The following is a 14,993-nucleotide window of genomic DNA, read 5'->3' as shown; positions in this document are numbered from 1 at the left end:
TAATCGTCAACGCGCAACCACTGCGAGCTCCAATCTTCGCATTTTCAGCGCCCTCCTTCACCCACCGCCCATCCCAAGTCGCCCTCAACCTCCACAGTTCCAATGCCCTCTGGCTCACCGTCGGGCCACCGAAGCCCTGAGCGGGGCAGGTCCCGCACCCGCTCGGCATCGCCAGCCCATTCACGTTCGCCGCGCCGCTCCGTGTCACCTCGTTCCGTGTCGCGTTCTCGGTCAAGGACGCCGAGTCGTTCACCTACACCGCGCAGCGATCGCTTCAGCAGACGCAATGGCCGGGGCAGGAGCTACAGCAGGACTCCCTCAAGGAGCGTTACACCGGACCGCAGCCCGAGGCGCAATAGGAGACGAAGCTACAGTCGCAGCGTCAGTCGCGAGAGCATGACTCCGCCGAGGAGCTCAAAGGCAAGCTACAGCTCACGCGCGATGAGCCTGCGCTTCTATCAAGTGGCAGTTGAATTCTAACGTGCCGTAGATTGTGGTCGAGAAGCTCACCAAGAACGTCAACGAAGATCACTTGCGCGAGATATTCAGCAAATATGGACACATTCAAGAACTGGACATGCCCATCAACCGCTCCTGTATGGCAATCTCCTCGGTCAGAAACATCTACTGACACTTCTCCAGTCATGACCAACCGCGGCACAGCCTACATCATGTTTGAGAGCACGAGCTCCGCCGAATCTGCCATTGCCCACATGCACGAGGCGCAACTTGACGGCGCCGTGATCAACGTTTCCATCGTCTTGCCGCGTCGCCGCTTCTCGCGCTCCCCGCCGCCATCGCGCCGACCGCCTCCACCCCCGATGTACAATGAACGGCCGCAAGACCGCTACAATGACCGCTTCAACGACCATCCTCGCAACTTTGGACCTCCTCCCCATCGCGGTGGCTGGCGCGGTGGCCCGCCGCCTCCCTCATATCCACCAAACTCGCGTTACCGCTCACCCCCTCCCTACCGCCGCGCGCGCTCTCCCTTGCCCCCACCTTCGCGAGGCTACGGAGGCCCATCATCAGGTCCGCGCGGCAGAGGAAACGCCGGTGGACCTCACGGCGAATTCAGCTATCGTCCACGCTCATACTCGCGTTCGCGGTCTCGTTCGCGCTCACCGCGTCGCAGTCGCAGCTACTCGTCGCGTTCGCCTTCGCGTACGCCACCTCCATCTTCCAGAAGGGGTCGCGGTGGTGGTGGTGCAGGAAGCTTCAGGGGTAGTCCTGGGCCTGGCTATCCGCCGCCTTCCAGAGGCAGTGGAGGTGGAGGAAGTGCCAGGAGGCGCCGTAGCCCGAGCTACAGCAGCTACAGCAGCCATAGCAGGAGCAGGAGCAGGAGCCCGAGAGGAAGAGGAAGGAGGTAAAATGGGGAAATGAAAGAGTTTGAGCTGGAACTCAGGTCCAGCGACCCGCGCAGCTTCACGAATCGGAGGCGAGCGGGAAACGTGGAGAATGAACAAGTTGGGTCGGAATAGGACCCAGGAAGATGAAGCACGCAACCACTGGGCGAACCAGGCGGCCGTCATCCATCAGCACAAAAGCAGGCATGGCATTCATGAGACGGGTACCGCAAAAACACGACCAAATCGGGCAAGAAGAGGAAGGAATCCAAAAAGTCATTGTAGACTAGGTTCGTCAACACCGAACGCAAAAGAGCTGCTGTCTGTACCGCTTTGGGCGGCCGACAGCAGCTCACTAGCACAGTAATAAAGCAGATCCATAAGACTCGTTATGCGCCTTGACGAGAATGGACGGGGCACAGATATGGATTGATCGGCATTCGACATCTCCCCTTCTATCTTGCCCGTCTAGAACTCCGCATGGCTTGTATATGAATTTGCATACCCACCCACTGCCACACCACACGTTCTCATGGCCACTCTCGTTCTTTGAAGTGCTCTCTTATTCATTGATGACCACCATGGCGTTCACTATTTCTCTAAAATCCATCTATCCACAGCAACCAGAGCCGCGTCACATTTGGTGTGCTGCCTTTTCCATCACTTCCCTGACCTACTGCGCCACAACAACACCAAACCACCCACTCATCAGCTACGTACCCGCCCCAGCAACAGAGCAAAAAAGAACCAGCAAAAGCGCGCCTCACAGACCCCTCGCCGCTTTACCGTCACCCTTTCCCTGCACCCATGCCCGTCCCCATCCATCCATCCATCCATCCATCCATCCACCCAGCATCAAGCATCATCAAACACAATCCAACGTCACAAAAAATCCGCACAAACACCGCAAGCACCCCGCCACCCACTCAACCAACCAAACCTATCGCACAACCCGCGCGCGCGTTTTGTGCGGCGCCCGCATCCCTGCCCCTCTGCCCCTCCGCTACCACACCCACCTCGATAGGGTTAAACGCGGAGGCGAACCGGCGACTGACCGACTGGCGACTGACGAACGGCCGGCGGGGCGGGCGTGCGGGCGTCGGGATCTGAGCCAAGCACCGCGCCAGCCAAAGCGGACAGTAGTAGTTAAACGCGTGTTGGGCGCTGGTGATTGGGTGTTTCCGCCTTGCTGCCAAGATAGGGCTGGGGATGATGGGGCGCGGGCGGGCGGGTGGGCAGGGATGAGGGCGCCGCACAAAACGCGCGAAACCGGGGGTGGACGATGGAGTTTGGAGGGGAGGGCCCGAGGGGCGATTTGCGGTGTTTGTGCGGATGGGTCTGCGACGCTGGATCAGTCTTGCATCGTGGCGATGTGCAGCTTGCATCATGGGTGTGGATCGAAGGAAGCATGCCGAGTTTGGTTGTGATGAAGTTCCATGGCATCAAAGATTGAGGACACATTCGCAAGTGAATCACAGCAGGCATACACAAGAAGATAGTAGAGGGTAGAGACAGTATTGATTCCATGATGTAGTTTCTACCTCATTTGCCGCAATCCATCCTTCCTTCCACTGCAGAATCCCATAAGCCGTGACAAAGCTTGGAAGCAAACACCCCAAGGCAGGAGAAGAGAATTGAAGGAAGAGAAGCAACAACTGGTATCCCATCGTAACAATACAGAACCTCGTGAAGCAAACTTTCAGAAAGAAGCAAGAGCAAACCGAAAAGCAAAGGGAACATTCGTCGATGGTCAATCCTTGTGTGCGGCAGCCGCCACCGCATTTTGAACCTCTTGATTCAATCTTCCTCCACCATCTTGGGTATCAACCGTATAGCGTTTTCGAGCGGCTCGTAGAGACAGGGAACCGTTTAGGACGAGTTCTTGCCGCAGTCGGCGCAGGCACACTGGCCGGCAGCACAGGGGCACTCGGAAGTGTTGGCACTGCAGTTGCACTTGGTCTTGTTGGTGCCGGCAACGTGCTCGAATCCGGAGACGTCGGCGTTCTTCGCGCAGGAATCGCAGGCGCAGGCACCGGCCTCGCAGCCGCACTTGGAGAGGGTGGCGCCGCAGTTGCACTTGGTCTTGTTGGTGCCAGGGACCGACTCAACACCAGAGACGTCGCTGTTCTTGGGGCACGAGCCGCAGGCACACTTGCCGGGAGCGCAGCCGCAGGCCTCGGTGGAGCCGCTGCAGTTGCAAGAGGTCTTCTCGGTGCCCTCAACTGGGTGGATGCCAGAGACCTCTGGGTTCTTTGCGCAGGAGTTGCAAGCGCACTTGCCAGGAGCACAAGGGCAGCTGGTGAGGTTGGCGCCGCAGTCGCACTTGGTCCTGTCGGTGCCGGGAACGGTGTGCATGTTCATGTCCATGTTGCCGGAGGGTTGCTTCTTGAGGTTGGCGAGGTGGCGTGCTTCGTTGTGTACGTCAATGACCTGCTTGGAGCCTTGGTCGTAGAATTGGCGGAGCTTCTGGCCGGTGGGTGTTCCAAGAGCTTTGTCGAAGTAGGAGTTGAGACTGCGCCAGCCGGCGTTGGCCTTTTCGGTGACTTTATACTTGGAGTCGATAGTCTGGGCCCGTTCACTAGCTTTGAACTTGGTATCGAAATTGGTTAGAGCCGAGGTGAAGCGGGAGGATAACCCTTGCTTCTGGTCCAGCTCTAGCGCCTTTTCAATGGCCCTGTCGCTGACGACGTATCCGTGGGCCAAGTACTCGGCAATGATGCGGGCACGTGGCTTGTCCTCTTGCTCGATGGAGTCTTCTTTGGGGGATTCTTCGCCAGCCTTGCCACCGGCGATCTCGTCAATGTTCTTGGTGGATGAGACCTTGACTTGAGCGGAACCGAGCTGGGTGTTGTCGAGGAGGAGGGCGGTCTTGGCGGCCGTTTCCTTCTCAAAGGTGACGGTTGCAGATTGAGTGCCTTCGGCCGTTTGGGTGACTGAGAGGTGCGAGATCTTGCCGCTTTAGGACAGGGTTAGTGCTTGTTTCCAGTGTTGAGGGGAAGGGCGGGCAATGCCTACCAGAAGCTGAAGAAGTCGCGAATCTCCTTTTCGCTCGTTTGAGCGGAGATGTTTTCGACGTGGACCGAAGTCATGATGAGCGCACGAGGTGAGGAATTTGTGCGGATTGTTGATTTGGATCAAGGGATACGGTTACTGTAGCTGGGCGACGAATGCGTTGGTAGTGCTGGGGGTTGAAGCGTGGACAGGTTTATGTAGGAGGCTGGTTGAGTGATGTAGTCAAGCTCGGGGCAACTGAGCAACGGGGAAGGGAAGAACAATGGAATCCAGATTTGCGGACTGCACAGACATCACTGGCAGTCGCCCGCGCCACAATCACTGCGTCATTGTCTCGTTGTCGCCTGTGCCTGCTGCAGGGGAGTGGCTGTGGTCTTATGCACGTGCCTGGCCCGACCAATCCAGCGAGACACAACCTATGACGCCGTGGCAACTGTTTCCTTTCCACTCTCCATTCTCACGTCTACGAATTGTGTTGCCTGAAGAACTGTCTGCCTCTTGGTACGCGTCGAACCCGCGCCGTTTGCGTCGCGTGGCGATGCTTCGTACCCAACAGATTGAGCGGCAACTCCCACAGCAACAAAACGGCTGCCTGTGCTCTTATTTCATGGCCTGATATCATGAACAAGACATGTCAAGGCAACAGAAATTCAACCACCGCGAGCTCCGATGGCAGATGGCAGGCAGCTGCTAGGCGCTTGGAGCTCAGATGGTTGAGCGACAACGGCCGAGAGAGAACAAGCGCATCGTTCATGTGTGCCAACGGATACAGACACCATGACAGGACTCCGGTCAGGAGCCGTGCGATAGTTGCATCGTCTACAGTTGCCGGCGCTCGCTCAAGTTCGCCTCTTTCATAGAGGATGCGGGGTTGTGGGGGCTAATCCACTAGCCACATTTCTTGTGTCATCAGGCACATCAATTTTGGACCTCTGCTCGACCACCTATCGGAAAATCACTAGGCGCGACATCACGGGCGTTCGCGTCGTTTGAAGAGCTGGGAGTGTTCAAGCATGTGCTTTTGAGGAATGTCCAGACAGTTGTGGGAGCTATGGCTTAAGTTGGGAAAATATCCGCCGCACGCTAATCGGATTACTGCCTCACGCCATGCCCAGGGGTATTTCAGTTCAAGAACTAGAGCTAGAACCAACCTCTCCTTCTTCATTCTCCTCAGGCTCGATGGCTAGATGTATCGTTGCGAAATATTGCTTATCACCAAGTTCGGGGCTCATGGGCCGGCCCGGTCCCCTGACCCCACCCCCATTCTCGCTTCGCACTATCAAGCCCTCCCCACCTTCGAGAAGTGGATGGACCTTGTGAAGCTTCGATTTTAGGAAAGCGTTTAAAGGAAGCAGTAACCTACAAACGCGCGGTCGTAAATAAACGGAATGGAAATTCGACGCCAATCGCGGGCTTGGTAGCATTAAGCTTTTAGGTCTTCTCTATCAAACCCATTGATTCGACCCGACCTCGACGACATGCTACGATTCCTTGGATTCTCGTCAGGAACCGCGGACGCCAAGCCAGAGCCTGCGCGAAACCTACCAGCTTCTTGGTATCGATCGCCGGAACTGTACCAGCTGGAGAGAAGAGCCATCATTTCCCGAAAATGGATACTCGTCACGCATAACCTCAGGTTCAAGCAACCGGGCGAGTACGTCTCGTTTGTGTACGCCGATTTCTCCTTCTTCCTGGTCAAGGACCGCCAAGGCAACATCAACGGCTTCCACAATGTCTGTCGACACCGCGCGTACCCTGTTGTGGAGCAGCGCTCCGGCAAAGCCAGCATTCTCAGCTGCAAATACCACGGCTGGTCCTACGGCTTCAAAGGCAACCTCGCCAAGGCTCCGCGATTCGACTCGGTAAAAGGGTTCGACAAGAGCCAACACGGGCTTCTGCCTATCCACGTTCGGGTTGATCCGGCAGGCTTCGTCTGGGTCAACCTCCAAGCAGGAGAGCCCGACGTCAAGTGGGAGGACGACTTTGGCGGCGTCTACGACAAGCCGCGGATGCAAAACTTCGACTTTGCGGGCGGCTACGTCTACGACCACGTGTGGGACATGGAGCTCGAGGCCAACTGGAAGAGCGTCATTGACAATTACAACGAGTGCTACCACTGTCCGACGTCTCACCCACTGATTGCGGGCGTGTCGGATCTGACCAAGTACCGAGTGTCGCCGAGCGGTGGATGCTTGGAGCATGAAATCATCAACAAGGAGGGTCGTGGCGACGAAGACGAATTCAAACGGTCCATCACCTTTTTCTTCCCGTCGACGTCGGTGACGATTACGCAAAACTTCTTTTATATCCAGCGCATGATTCCAGTGGGCCCCACCAAGACGAGGATTGAGAATGAAGTCTATCGGTCCCATGATTCCACGGATGACGAGTTTGCCGCCATCAACGCATTCTACAAGCAGGTGCTCGAGGAGGACCGGCAGCTCTGTCTTGGGGCGCAAGAGAATCTCAACGCTGGCGTCTTTATCAACGGGGAGCTGCATCCAGAGAGTGAAAAGGTAGTGTCCCCATCCACCCACCCAACGAATGACAGGCACTTACCAAAGCTCCAAGGGCCCGATTCACTTCCAAAAGACGGTACGAGAGGAAGTCATGACGCATCGCCAAAAGGAACTGGCACAGGGCGGAGTGGAAATCTGGCCAGCGACTCCGAAACTGTTTGGCGAGATGAAGACGGGGAAGCTGAGCGAGGAGGAGGCCTTTTGCTCGGAGCTGGAGAAGGCAAGTTGCGGGGCGCGACAGGAGCTGGCATGGTGAGCACATGGGAGGCATCCATCACAAAAGCATAAAAGACCATTGCATGGCATCAGCATCAGCTTGTCAACAGAGAGGAGCAAGCAGCACTATCAATATATGTGTCAACAAAACCACAAAGGATGACAAGGTCCCAATCAAGGCGGGCGACGTTCGTTTACAGTTGCCGACGGCCACAAACGGAAACGGAAACGGTTTCCTTGGTCGCTGATTGGTCGGCAACCAAGACCAACACTTTTGGGGACGCCTATCATGACGACGCGGGAATTTTTCCGTCGTGGAAGGGGCGAACGTTGGAAAAAGGGTGCGCATGTTGGATCCAGATGAAACACATGTTTCCCACGTCGCCGGTACGGACTTGAGTCCTTTTCCTAGGTACAAGTGCTTTGATTAAACACGCCACATGCAGTCAGAAGGAGCAGGCTAGACTAGTCTGTGGCGGCCAAAAAGTAGCAAAGTAGAGAACGGGCAGTGGCAGCGGGAGGAGCGGAGGAGGGTCGAAGGAATGGTGGCACACGAGCAGTCGGCGAGTAGGAAGGTAGGCAGTGATGTGTCGATGTGTGTGTGTCCGTGTTCCTTTGGGCCAGACTATGACAGTCGCACAGCAACACGCAAGGCCATTTGGTGAGGGATTTTTTTCCTCTACTGATTACAGGCAGCTCGGGGCGATGCGATAGGACATGACACGAGAAGAGCTGGTGCGACCGAAGGGTCTAGAGTTGAGGTGAGCGACGAGAGCGAAGCGTGAGAGCGAGCGGGCGGGCAGCAGATACGAAGGGTCATGGGACGGAGCAAGCGCAAAGGCTACCTCCTCCAAGCGCTTGTCAAGCTCATTTCCGGCAAGTCAACCGTGGGTGACAGGTCAAGCTACGGAAAAGAAGTTAGCTCGAGCAGACCTCAAGACAAGCCTTGGACCCTTGAAGTATAGATAGACATGTTGCGACAGTGAGCGAGTGCCATGATTCGAGGGCAGTGCAATCCTTCCAGCCCTGCGGAGAAGCAGAGGAGAGTGGCTGTAACGGAGCGTTGAGCGAGTGGCACTGGATGAGTCTGTGTTGACCGGATCGTGGCGCCCGGGGCGGCTCTGCCGTGCACAGGCACATTGGCCTATCAAGACGTTCAAAAAGACGCAGCCGGGTCGACGCTAGCGGCCGATCTCCTGGATGCTGGGACGGCAACTCTGAAGTTTGACTCGCGCCGCAACGACGACCATCAACATTGACGACGACGGAGAAGAGTCGGCCGTAGACGGAATTTGAACATGAGAAAGAGGATCCACTTGGAGGCGTCGGCGATCGAGCCATGGTAGCGCCATCGCGTTGCTGTGATCCGGGACGATGCGCGGCGGGCATTCGTGAATCTTCTTCATTGCCGAGTGCGTGGTAGCCCAACTGGGAAACCCCCATGAGCATGCATGGACCACCCACCCACGCAGCATGTGGTCGCCCCGAAACAATAAAACCTTTGCCCGCACTTCCAATTTTGCTCTGCTCTCCTGCTACTCCCTCTACTCTGTTCTCGGCGCACTCTCACTGCTCGTGCTATCGTCAAGCAAGCAGCCGACTGTGCTCGTCGTCCAGAGGGTCCCCAGTCAAGCGCTACCCAGCCTGCGAGTTTAATCCAGCCACATCACTGCTGCCGACTCCGCACCAGCTCGTCGCGTCTTGACCATCCGTAAGAGCAACAGGTTTTTGAAGGAACATGTTTCTTACCCAGCAGAGAAGATATCCTCGAGATCCCTCCAAGTTTCCCACCAGCCAACTGTTTGTTCTTGGTACGTCTCCTTGCTCTTTTGTTTACTCGCCTCCCTGCTGACTCCAACAACAGCCCTCGTCAGAGTCGCAGAGCCAGTTGCGCTTACTTCCATCTTTCCCTATGCATGGAAGCTTGTCCTCCACTACAATGTCACCGACGAGAACAATGCTGCTCTCTACTCGGGCATTCTCATCTCTGCCTTTGCCCTCGCTGAGGCCCTCAGCGGCATGTACTGGGGTGGACTGAGCGACCGCATCGGTAGGAAGCCCGTGCTTCTCCTTGGTTGTGCTGGCACTCTTCTTTCCCTCCTCATCGTTGGCTTCGCCCAAAGCTTTTGGGTGGCCTTGCTGGGCAGAGCCCTCGGTGGCATCCTCAATGGCAACATTGGCGTCATCCAGACCATGGTCGGCGAGCTTGTCCACAAGCCGGAACATGAGCGTAAGTTGATCGACCTCCTTTTTTCGAATGATTCTGACCTTGTCCAGCCAAAGCCTATGCCGTTATGCCTTTTGTCTGGTCCGTCGGAACAATCATCGGTCGTAAGTACCGTCCCCAGCTCTTGCAAACTGACAATTCTTGGACACTCGCCCCCTTCTTGTTGCTGACTTGAACAGCCTCCATCGGCGGATACTTTGCCGAACCATGCAAGAACTATCCCGCCATCTTCCCCGAAGGCTCCATCTTTGACACGTTCCCCTACCTCCTCCCCAACCTGATTTGCACCTTGATGCTGCTTGGATCCATTGTTGCCGGATGGCTCTTCCTCGAGGAAACCCACCCTGACATGCAGCCATGGAGCAGCCCACAGGATCTCCAGCAGACCTCGGCCGAAACTCCCCTGATGCCCACTGCTGGTGCCACGGCACATGCTGCCGCCAACCTTGCCACCGAGTCGTACGGCACTTTTGATCGGGTCAACGTGCAACAAGAGTCCAACTGGACGGTAAAGGCCGACGGACAGTCTGTCGACGAGTCCCCTGAAGTCAAGCCGACCACCGTCTTCACAAGAAGTGTCGTGATGCTCGTGATTGCACTCGGCCTCTTCACCTACCACAGCATGACATACGACACTCTGCTCCCCATCTTCCTGCAAGACAAGCGCGCGCACGCCGACGTCGCCGCCCTGTCCTCTCTTCCCCTAGCCGGCGGTCTCGGCATGACGATCCAGCAAGTCGGCTTCGTGCTGTCGGTCAACGGCGTCATCGCCCTCTTCATCCAGGCCGTCGTCTTCCCGCTCATGGCCTCGTGGATGGGCGTGTGGCGGCTCTTCATCCTCGTCACCATTGGCCACCCCATCGCCTACTTCATCGTCCCCTACCTCGTCCTCATGCCCTCGGGCTGGCTCTACCCCGCCATCTACGCCTGCCTCATCGTCCGCAACTTCTTCTCCATCGTTGCCTACCCCCTCCTCCTCATCCTGATCAAAGAGGCCTCCCCCTCGCCCACCATGCTCGGCAAGATCAACGGCCTGGCCGCCAGCACCGGCGCCGCATGTCGCACCCTTTCCTCGCCCATCGGCGGCTGGCTCTACGGCCTCGGCGCCCACGCCCACTTCACTGCCCTCCCGTGGTGGTTCAGCGCGCTGGTTGCCCTCGCCGGTGCCGCTCAGGTCCCCTTCTTCAAGCGCGAGAACAAGCGCGCAACTCGCGTCGGCCCTGCCGCCAGCTGCCGCTTCATGCCCAAGCCCGAGGACGAGTTCAAGCACGAGGTCGTCCACATCACCGTGGAAGACGAGGAAGAGGCGGCGTAGAGTAATAATCTCTTGCCAAGCTTACATGGTTGTCGACTGACGAAGCTGAAAAATGAAATGAAAGACGACGAGGTTTGAGAAAGACAAAAACGACTTGTTTGAAAAGAGAAAAAGAAGGGCGCAAGATTTGTTCCTTGCGCTCGGGTTTCGCGGATTGCGGTTTGGCGACACGACCTTTACGACTTTGCTTCTTCTTGTCCGTTCTTACCTTCTTGCTGCTTGGTTTGTTTCCAGTCTCACCGCACGCGTTTGTCTCTGGTTTCTGGTCATGGCGGTGGAATTTTGGGACGGCATAGAAGGCGTTTGGCTCTGCTTTTCTTCGCGTCTGCTTCTTGTTCATCGTCTTTTCCGCACGGCGTCTGGGTTACCTACTTCTCTGTTCTTGCTTTCTTTTACTTCCGCAAGGCGTTTAGATGGCGCATTCATTTTTCTTGGGCTCATGAAGAAGACCACATATCCTTTCGATCCCCATCTCGTCAAATCATGGTTGTCATCAGCGAGCGGCGGCTATAGACGGCCAGAATGAGCGTCTTGCAATGGCATCCGTTCTGGTTTTTCGTTGGAAGCGTTGAGCGTTGAGCAATTTGCCAGGGCGTCTCGTTGGTTTCGTTTCGTTTCGTTTCGAGCGAGCGAGCGTTGGAATCGTCGGCGAGGAGGGGTCGTGGCGTGTTTAAGAGTGTGGTGAGGCGAGCCGCCGGTTGTGTATTCGTTCAAGTGAAGGCCAAAATTTGTTGCCCCCCCCCCCCCCCCCAAATTGTCCACCAATTTTGCGTCTTTTTTGCTTTTTTGCTCAAAGAAATTGGATTTTGGTTCTTCTGCTCTTTCTTCCTTTCTAGCGTCTGGCGATTCATCTGTTGGTCTTTTTCGTCCAGCGCTTCTGTCCTGCTTTGGCCTTTCATAATGAGAGTCCAAGAAATTGTCCTTCCGTCTCTCTGTTCATCTACTGTCTTGGTAGACCCCCAAAATTGAAAGAAATTTGAAAAACCACGAGGCGTATCCGTAAAGACAAGTGCTGGCGCTCGCGCAAAAGCTGGATGCGTCTTTATCCGCAGGTGGGCAGGCGCAATAGGGGGGCGAAATGAAACACGAAAAGGATTGAGATGAGGTCAAAAGGGAGCAGCAGCGTCCGCCCGTTGTATTTGTATAACCTGGGTGAGACACACGAGCGAGCACCTCACTCCACGTGCCATGGCGCCATCGCATCACGCACGTCTTCCTCTCGAGATCCAATGATAGACGAGAAGACATCATATTCTTGATTGGAGACGTCTCGAAGTGCAGGTGCGAATCACGACCAGTGTGAGCGGAGAAATAGGACCACGACATGCCATTCATGCTAAAATGCCATATACTGATATCCTGAAAATGCTAGATGAGGCCGTTGATGCGTCATGCCGGGGCTTTTTATGTACAGTGGGTAGGAGGTATTCTTTGTACAGTGTGTAAAGATCGGTCCAGTCTAGCCGGCAGAACTCATGCCTTGCTTACCTTGAAATTTCGAGGACGAGGTGGTCGAAGAGGCAGCAGTCGACATCGACTACCTGGTCACGGTGATCATCCAGCCGTCGTCAAACGCCTTGCCCACCTCGTCCACACCTCCCCAAACGACGACACTTGCGCCCTCGACCTCGGTGCCCTTGGCAGCTGCAAAGCCCGTCCGTCCACCCATGCCCTTGGCTCCCGCCCCTGTCAGCGACAGTGGCCGCTCCTTGACGACGTCGCCTGCCTCGTTGACGTACTGGTACAGCACCTCGGTCCAGAGCCCCTCACGCACATCGAGCTGCGTCTGGCGTCGTGTGGCATCCTTGAAGCTGGCGCTGCTGCCTGCTGTCGCCGGGAGCTGGTATACCCACATGTCGTCCCAGTAGGCGGGCGGGTCCTCGAGACCGCGGAGCTCGCGCTCGGCCGCCGCCACGGCGTCGAGGTCTTTGCCGCCGCCGACGAGCAGCAGGTAGTGCCGGCCGTGACCTGTCGCGTACTCGAGCAGCGAAGCACCGGTACGGTTTCCCTCAGGCCCTTCGCCCTGCTCGTGCGGCAGAATCTCCCAGTGCGAATTTTGTGTCCGCGCAGGTGGTCCGCCTGCTTCGGCAAACTTCCACAGCCCACTCACATCCAGCGTGCAGAGCTCTGACGGCACGGCATTGCTGCTGCCATTGATATCGGGTGTCACTGCTGGTCCGCTCGAGCCGCCAATCAGGTACAACCGTGTTCCAACCATTGCCATGGTAGCGCCGATGCGTGCAGGGCCTGGCGGTGCAGCGAGCGATGTCCATGTCCGAGTGCGAATGTCAAAGGTCCACAAGTCGTGAACCGGCGCGCCGCTTGCGATGGGGTTCGTGCTTGCGCCGCATGATATGAAGAGCGTGCCCCAGGAGCCAGGGGCCGGAGGCTCGGGGACGTGGAGGGACGGGTCGCCAGGCTGCTGAGGAAGTCCGGGTTGTTGACGCGGTGTCGTTTCCTTTGGTCGCGGTTCCTCTGTCGCTGTAAATGCGTGGTGTGAGCGTGGTGCGGGAGTTGGGTGTGCCGAGTTGCTTGGGTGCAGTGCGGTCCACGAAGACCGAACCGGGCTGAAGACCCAGACAACGCCTTCAGCTTCTTGCTCGTCATCTTCCGACAGCACGCCTCCGTATACGAAAATATCTTCTCCGACCACCGACGCGCTGTGTCCTTTGCGCGGCGCGGGGACTGGACCGTCTGCTACGGCGGGTTTCGCCTTGATCGAGTAATAGTCGGCTTCGCGCACACCGGATGAAGGCAGGATCACGACGTGCATGTCATTGTCGGTGATGAGGCCATCAGCATCTTCTCCGCCAAAAACATAAGCCCGCCCTTTTATTACGTTGATGCTGTGTCCGGTCCGTGGCAGCGGGGCTCCTTGAATCGGCGCAAAAGTTGCTTTGAAGGTTCGTTCGCCCTTGGCCAACGATAGTGCGCCTTGCACCAAGTGCCCGGCGGCAGAGAGGAAATTCGGCATGTTGTCGAGGGATCGGTCTTCTTGGAGGAGGGTTGACGAGGGAGCTCAGGTGCGGAGGAGCGGGGATGGTGATGGAAGAGCTGTTAAGGCTGACAGCGGAGTCAAGTGCCGGGTCGGCCCGTGCTTCCAAGCTGCGTCATCCCTGTGGCTTCCGTCCGTCTCGAGGTCTCGGCGAAGTTGGCCGGGCAGGAAGGTGCTCGAGGCAGTATCTTCCCTGCTGCTTCCTCATTGTCTGAACCGGACAACGACATCTCAAGCAACTCACGATCAAGAGCTCGACTTTGTCTGCTAAACTTCTCTCCCTTCTCCTAACTGTCGTTGATCCTACTACGCCATGTCAAAACGGTCTGTGCCGTTTCCCTTGGATTCCGGATCGGCACATGCGGCACTACTTTTCAAACTGTCAACTCATAGCGACAGTGCTTTCATCGTCTCTATGTTGTGTCGTTCAACTGCTTGCCTGCTCCTTGGCATCTCATGTCAGACAGGCTCTCCTTATCAGATTGGTGCCAAAAGTCATGGCGAAAATCCCTGGCACACAAGACTTCGAGATTCGACGGTTGGTGCGTTGTCTGATTGCCCTAAATGCTCTCTTCCTCTCTTTTGAGAGCTGCTCCATTAGTGCCTCATCTCTTTCTTCGCCAAGGATTTTGGCCGCTCTGAGTCCAGCTCGCTTGCATGATTGCGAATTTTCTCTTTTCGTTTCTCGTTTCTCCGCATTTCATTGCCCGTACTGCTGCGCCACAACCTGCAGCGCTGCCTCGAAGCATGGGCCATCACGCCCTGAGCCTTGCAGCCCCCAACTGGTCCTTGGTTCAACACACCCCTCTATGGCCACCAAAAAATTCATGCTTCACGTTTGACCGACGTCCGGAGACTGCTTTGGTCTTGTTGTCCTGCACCAAGTATTAAGCCACTGCACAATCATCTCTATTGAAATTTTTTGGGACTTTGAGAACGAATCGGGTTTGACCGGCCTCTAACCCAAATGGGAAAGCAGATCTTCCCCACCCCCTTGCGTCGTTCAGGAGAAAATTCTTTCCACAAGCGTCCGCGCAGCTGTCACTGACTCCTGAAGCCTCAACAAATCTTTCCTCTGGCTCAGGAAAGTGTCTTTCTTCAATACTTAAACAAATTGTGCGCCCGTTCCTTTCAACAAACAACACCAATAACACGGCTTCTATGGCTCAGTTGGTAGAGCGCGGCACTAGTAGCTGATCATCATCAGTGATGCCGAGGTCCTGAGTTCAAATCTCAGTGGAAGCATTCGTTTTGCCGTTTTGCACTCCCTCAATGTTGCACGCAAGTGCCGGCGTCTCCTCCACGAGGTTGTCAGTCTGGAGGATGAGGAGCATCTATTTTGCTTGGTCTCGACAAACTGAAC

The 14,993-nt window shown here is 56.3% G+C and overlaps 7 protein-coding genes and 1 non-coding gene across 8 annotated transcripts; 5 read left to right on the top strand and 3 right to left on the bottom strand.

Annotated features, from left to right (window-relative positions):
- The first annotated feature begins 7 nt into the window (after nucleotides 1-7).
- BKA78DRAFT_303382 (uncharacterized protein) lies at nucleotides 8-1,858 on the top strand. The gene is made up of 3 exons (XM_066887532.1): nucleotides 8-420; nucleotides 491-596; nucleotides 643-1,858. Exons 1-3 carry the CDS (start codon nucleotides 103-105, stop codon nucleotides 1,368-1,370), a joined length of 1,152 nt encoding a protein of 383 aa, XP_066749745.1. The 5' UTR covers nucleotides 8-102; the 3' UTR covers nucleotides 1,371-1,858.
- A 987-nt stretch (nucleotides 1,859-2,845) lies between these two features.
- BKA78DRAFT_303379 (uncharacterized protein) lies at nucleotides 2,846-3,370 on the bottom strand. The gene has a single exon (XM_066887531.1). It carries the CDS (start codon nucleotides 3,126-3,128, stop codon nucleotides 2,889-2,891), a length of 240 nt encoding a protein of 79 aa, XP_066749744.1. The 5' UTR covers nucleotides 3,129-3,370; the 3' UTR covers nucleotides 2,846-2,888.
- Nucleotides 3,371-3,716: 346 nt separating this feature from the next.
- On the bottom strand, nucleotides 3,717-4,435 carry BKA78DRAFT_244901 (actin cytoskeleton protein; the record flags this gene model as incomplete). The annotated part of the gene is made up of 2 exons (XM_066884074.1): nucleotides 3,717-4,302; nucleotides 4,362-4,435. Coding segments are annotated over 2 exons (660 nt in total), but the record flags the coding sequence as incomplete, so codon positions are not given.
- A 1,401-nt stretch (nucleotides 4,436-5,836) lies between these two features.
- Nucleotides 5,837-7,133, top strand: BKA78DRAFT_245582 (Rieske domain-containing protein; the record flags this gene model as incomplete). Its single annotated transcript, XM_066884136.1, has 2 exons — nucleotides 5,837-6,874; nucleotides 6,930-7,133. The coding sequence occupies 2 exons, from the start codon at nucleotides 5,837-5,839 to the stop codon at nucleotides 7,131-7,133; spliced, it is 1,242 nt and encodes a 413-aa protein (XP_066749742.1).
- Nucleotides 7,134-8,831: 1,698 nt separating this feature from the next.
- On the top strand, nucleotides 8,832-10,635 carry BKA78DRAFT_349032 (MFS multidrug transporter-like protein; the record flags this gene model as incomplete). The annotated part of the gene is made up of 4 exons (XM_066890739.1): nucleotides 8,832-8,904; nucleotides 8,958-9,323; nucleotides 9,371-9,424; nucleotides 9,500-10,635. The coding sequence occupies 4 exons, from the start codon at nucleotides 8,832-8,834 to the stop codon at nucleotides 10,633-10,635; spliced, it is 1,629 nt and encodes a 542-aa protein (XP_066749741.1).
- A 1,436-nt stretch (nucleotides 10,636-12,071) lies between these two features.
- On the bottom strand, nucleotides 12,072-13,687 carry BKA78DRAFT_18537 (uncharacterized protein). Its single transcript, XM_066883490.1, has one exon. It carries the CDS (start codon nucleotides 13,607-13,609, stop codon nucleotides 12,173-12,175), a length of 1,437 nt encoding a protein of 478 aa, XP_066749740.1. The 5' UTR covers nucleotides 13,610-13,687; the 3' UTR covers nucleotides 12,072-12,172.
- A 9-nt stretch (nucleotides 13,688-13,696) lies between these two features.
- Nucleotides 13,697-14,746, top strand: BKA78DRAFT_303368 (uncharacterized protein). The gene is made up of 2 exons (XM_066887530.1): nucleotides 13,697-14,172; nucleotides 14,610-14,746. Exons 1-2 carry the CDS (start codon nucleotides 13,990-13,992, stop codon nucleotides 14,676-14,678), a joined length of 252 nt encoding a protein of 83 aa, XP_066749739.1. The 5' UTR covers nucleotides 13,697-13,989; the 3' UTR covers nucleotides 14,679-14,746.
- A 39-nt stretch (nucleotides 14,747-14,785) lies between these two features.
- On the top strand, nucleotides 14,786-14,875 carry BKA78DRAFT_t23. The gene has a single exon. It is a non-coding gene; the product is annotated as a tRNA-Thr (tRNA).
- Nucleotides 14,876-14,993: the final 118 nt, after the last annotated feature.

Source organism: Phyllosticta capitalensis (genome assembly GCF_038381095.1).
Source record: "Phyllosticta capitalensis strain CBS 128856 chromosome Unknown BKA78scaffold_1, whole genome shotgun sequence".
NCBI classification, from domain to species: Eukaryota; Fungi; Ascomycota; class Dothideomycetes; order Botryosphaeriales; family Phyllostictaceae; genus Phyllosticta; species Phyllosticta capitalensis.
The sequence above is the reverse complement of the archived record's forward strand: the minus strand, read 5'-3'. Positions and strand labels throughout refer to the sequence as shown.

Coding starts and splice junctions, on each gene's coding strand:
- BKA78DRAFT_303382 (XM_066887532.1), top strand. CDS start 103: ATGCCCTCTGGCTCACCGTCGGGCCACCGAAGCCCTGAGCGGGGCAGG. Junction 421..490: donor CTCCGCCGAGGAGCTCAAAG/GCAAGCTACAGC, acceptor AACGTGCCGTAG/ATTGTGGTCGAGAAGCTCAC. Junction 597..642: donor CATGCCCATCAACCGCTCCT/GTATGGCAATCT, acceptor ACACTTCTCCAG/TCATGACCAACCGCGGCACA.
- BKA78DRAFT_303379 (XM_066887531.1), bottom strand. CDS start 3,128: ATGCGGTGGCGGCTGCCGCACACAAGGATTGACCATCGACGAATGTTC.
- BKA78DRAFT_18537 (XM_066883490.1), bottom strand. CDS start 13,609: ATGCCGAATTTCCTCTCTGCCGCCGGGCACTTGGTGCAAGGCGCACTA.
- BKA78DRAFT_303368 (XM_066887530.1), top strand. CDS start 13,990: ATGCGGCACTACTTTTCAAACTGTCAACTCATAGCGACAGTGCTTTCA. Junction 14,173..14,609: donor ACTTCGAGATTCGACGGTTG/GTGCGTTGTCTG, acceptor ATGGGAAAGCAG/ATCTTCCCCACCCCCTTGCG.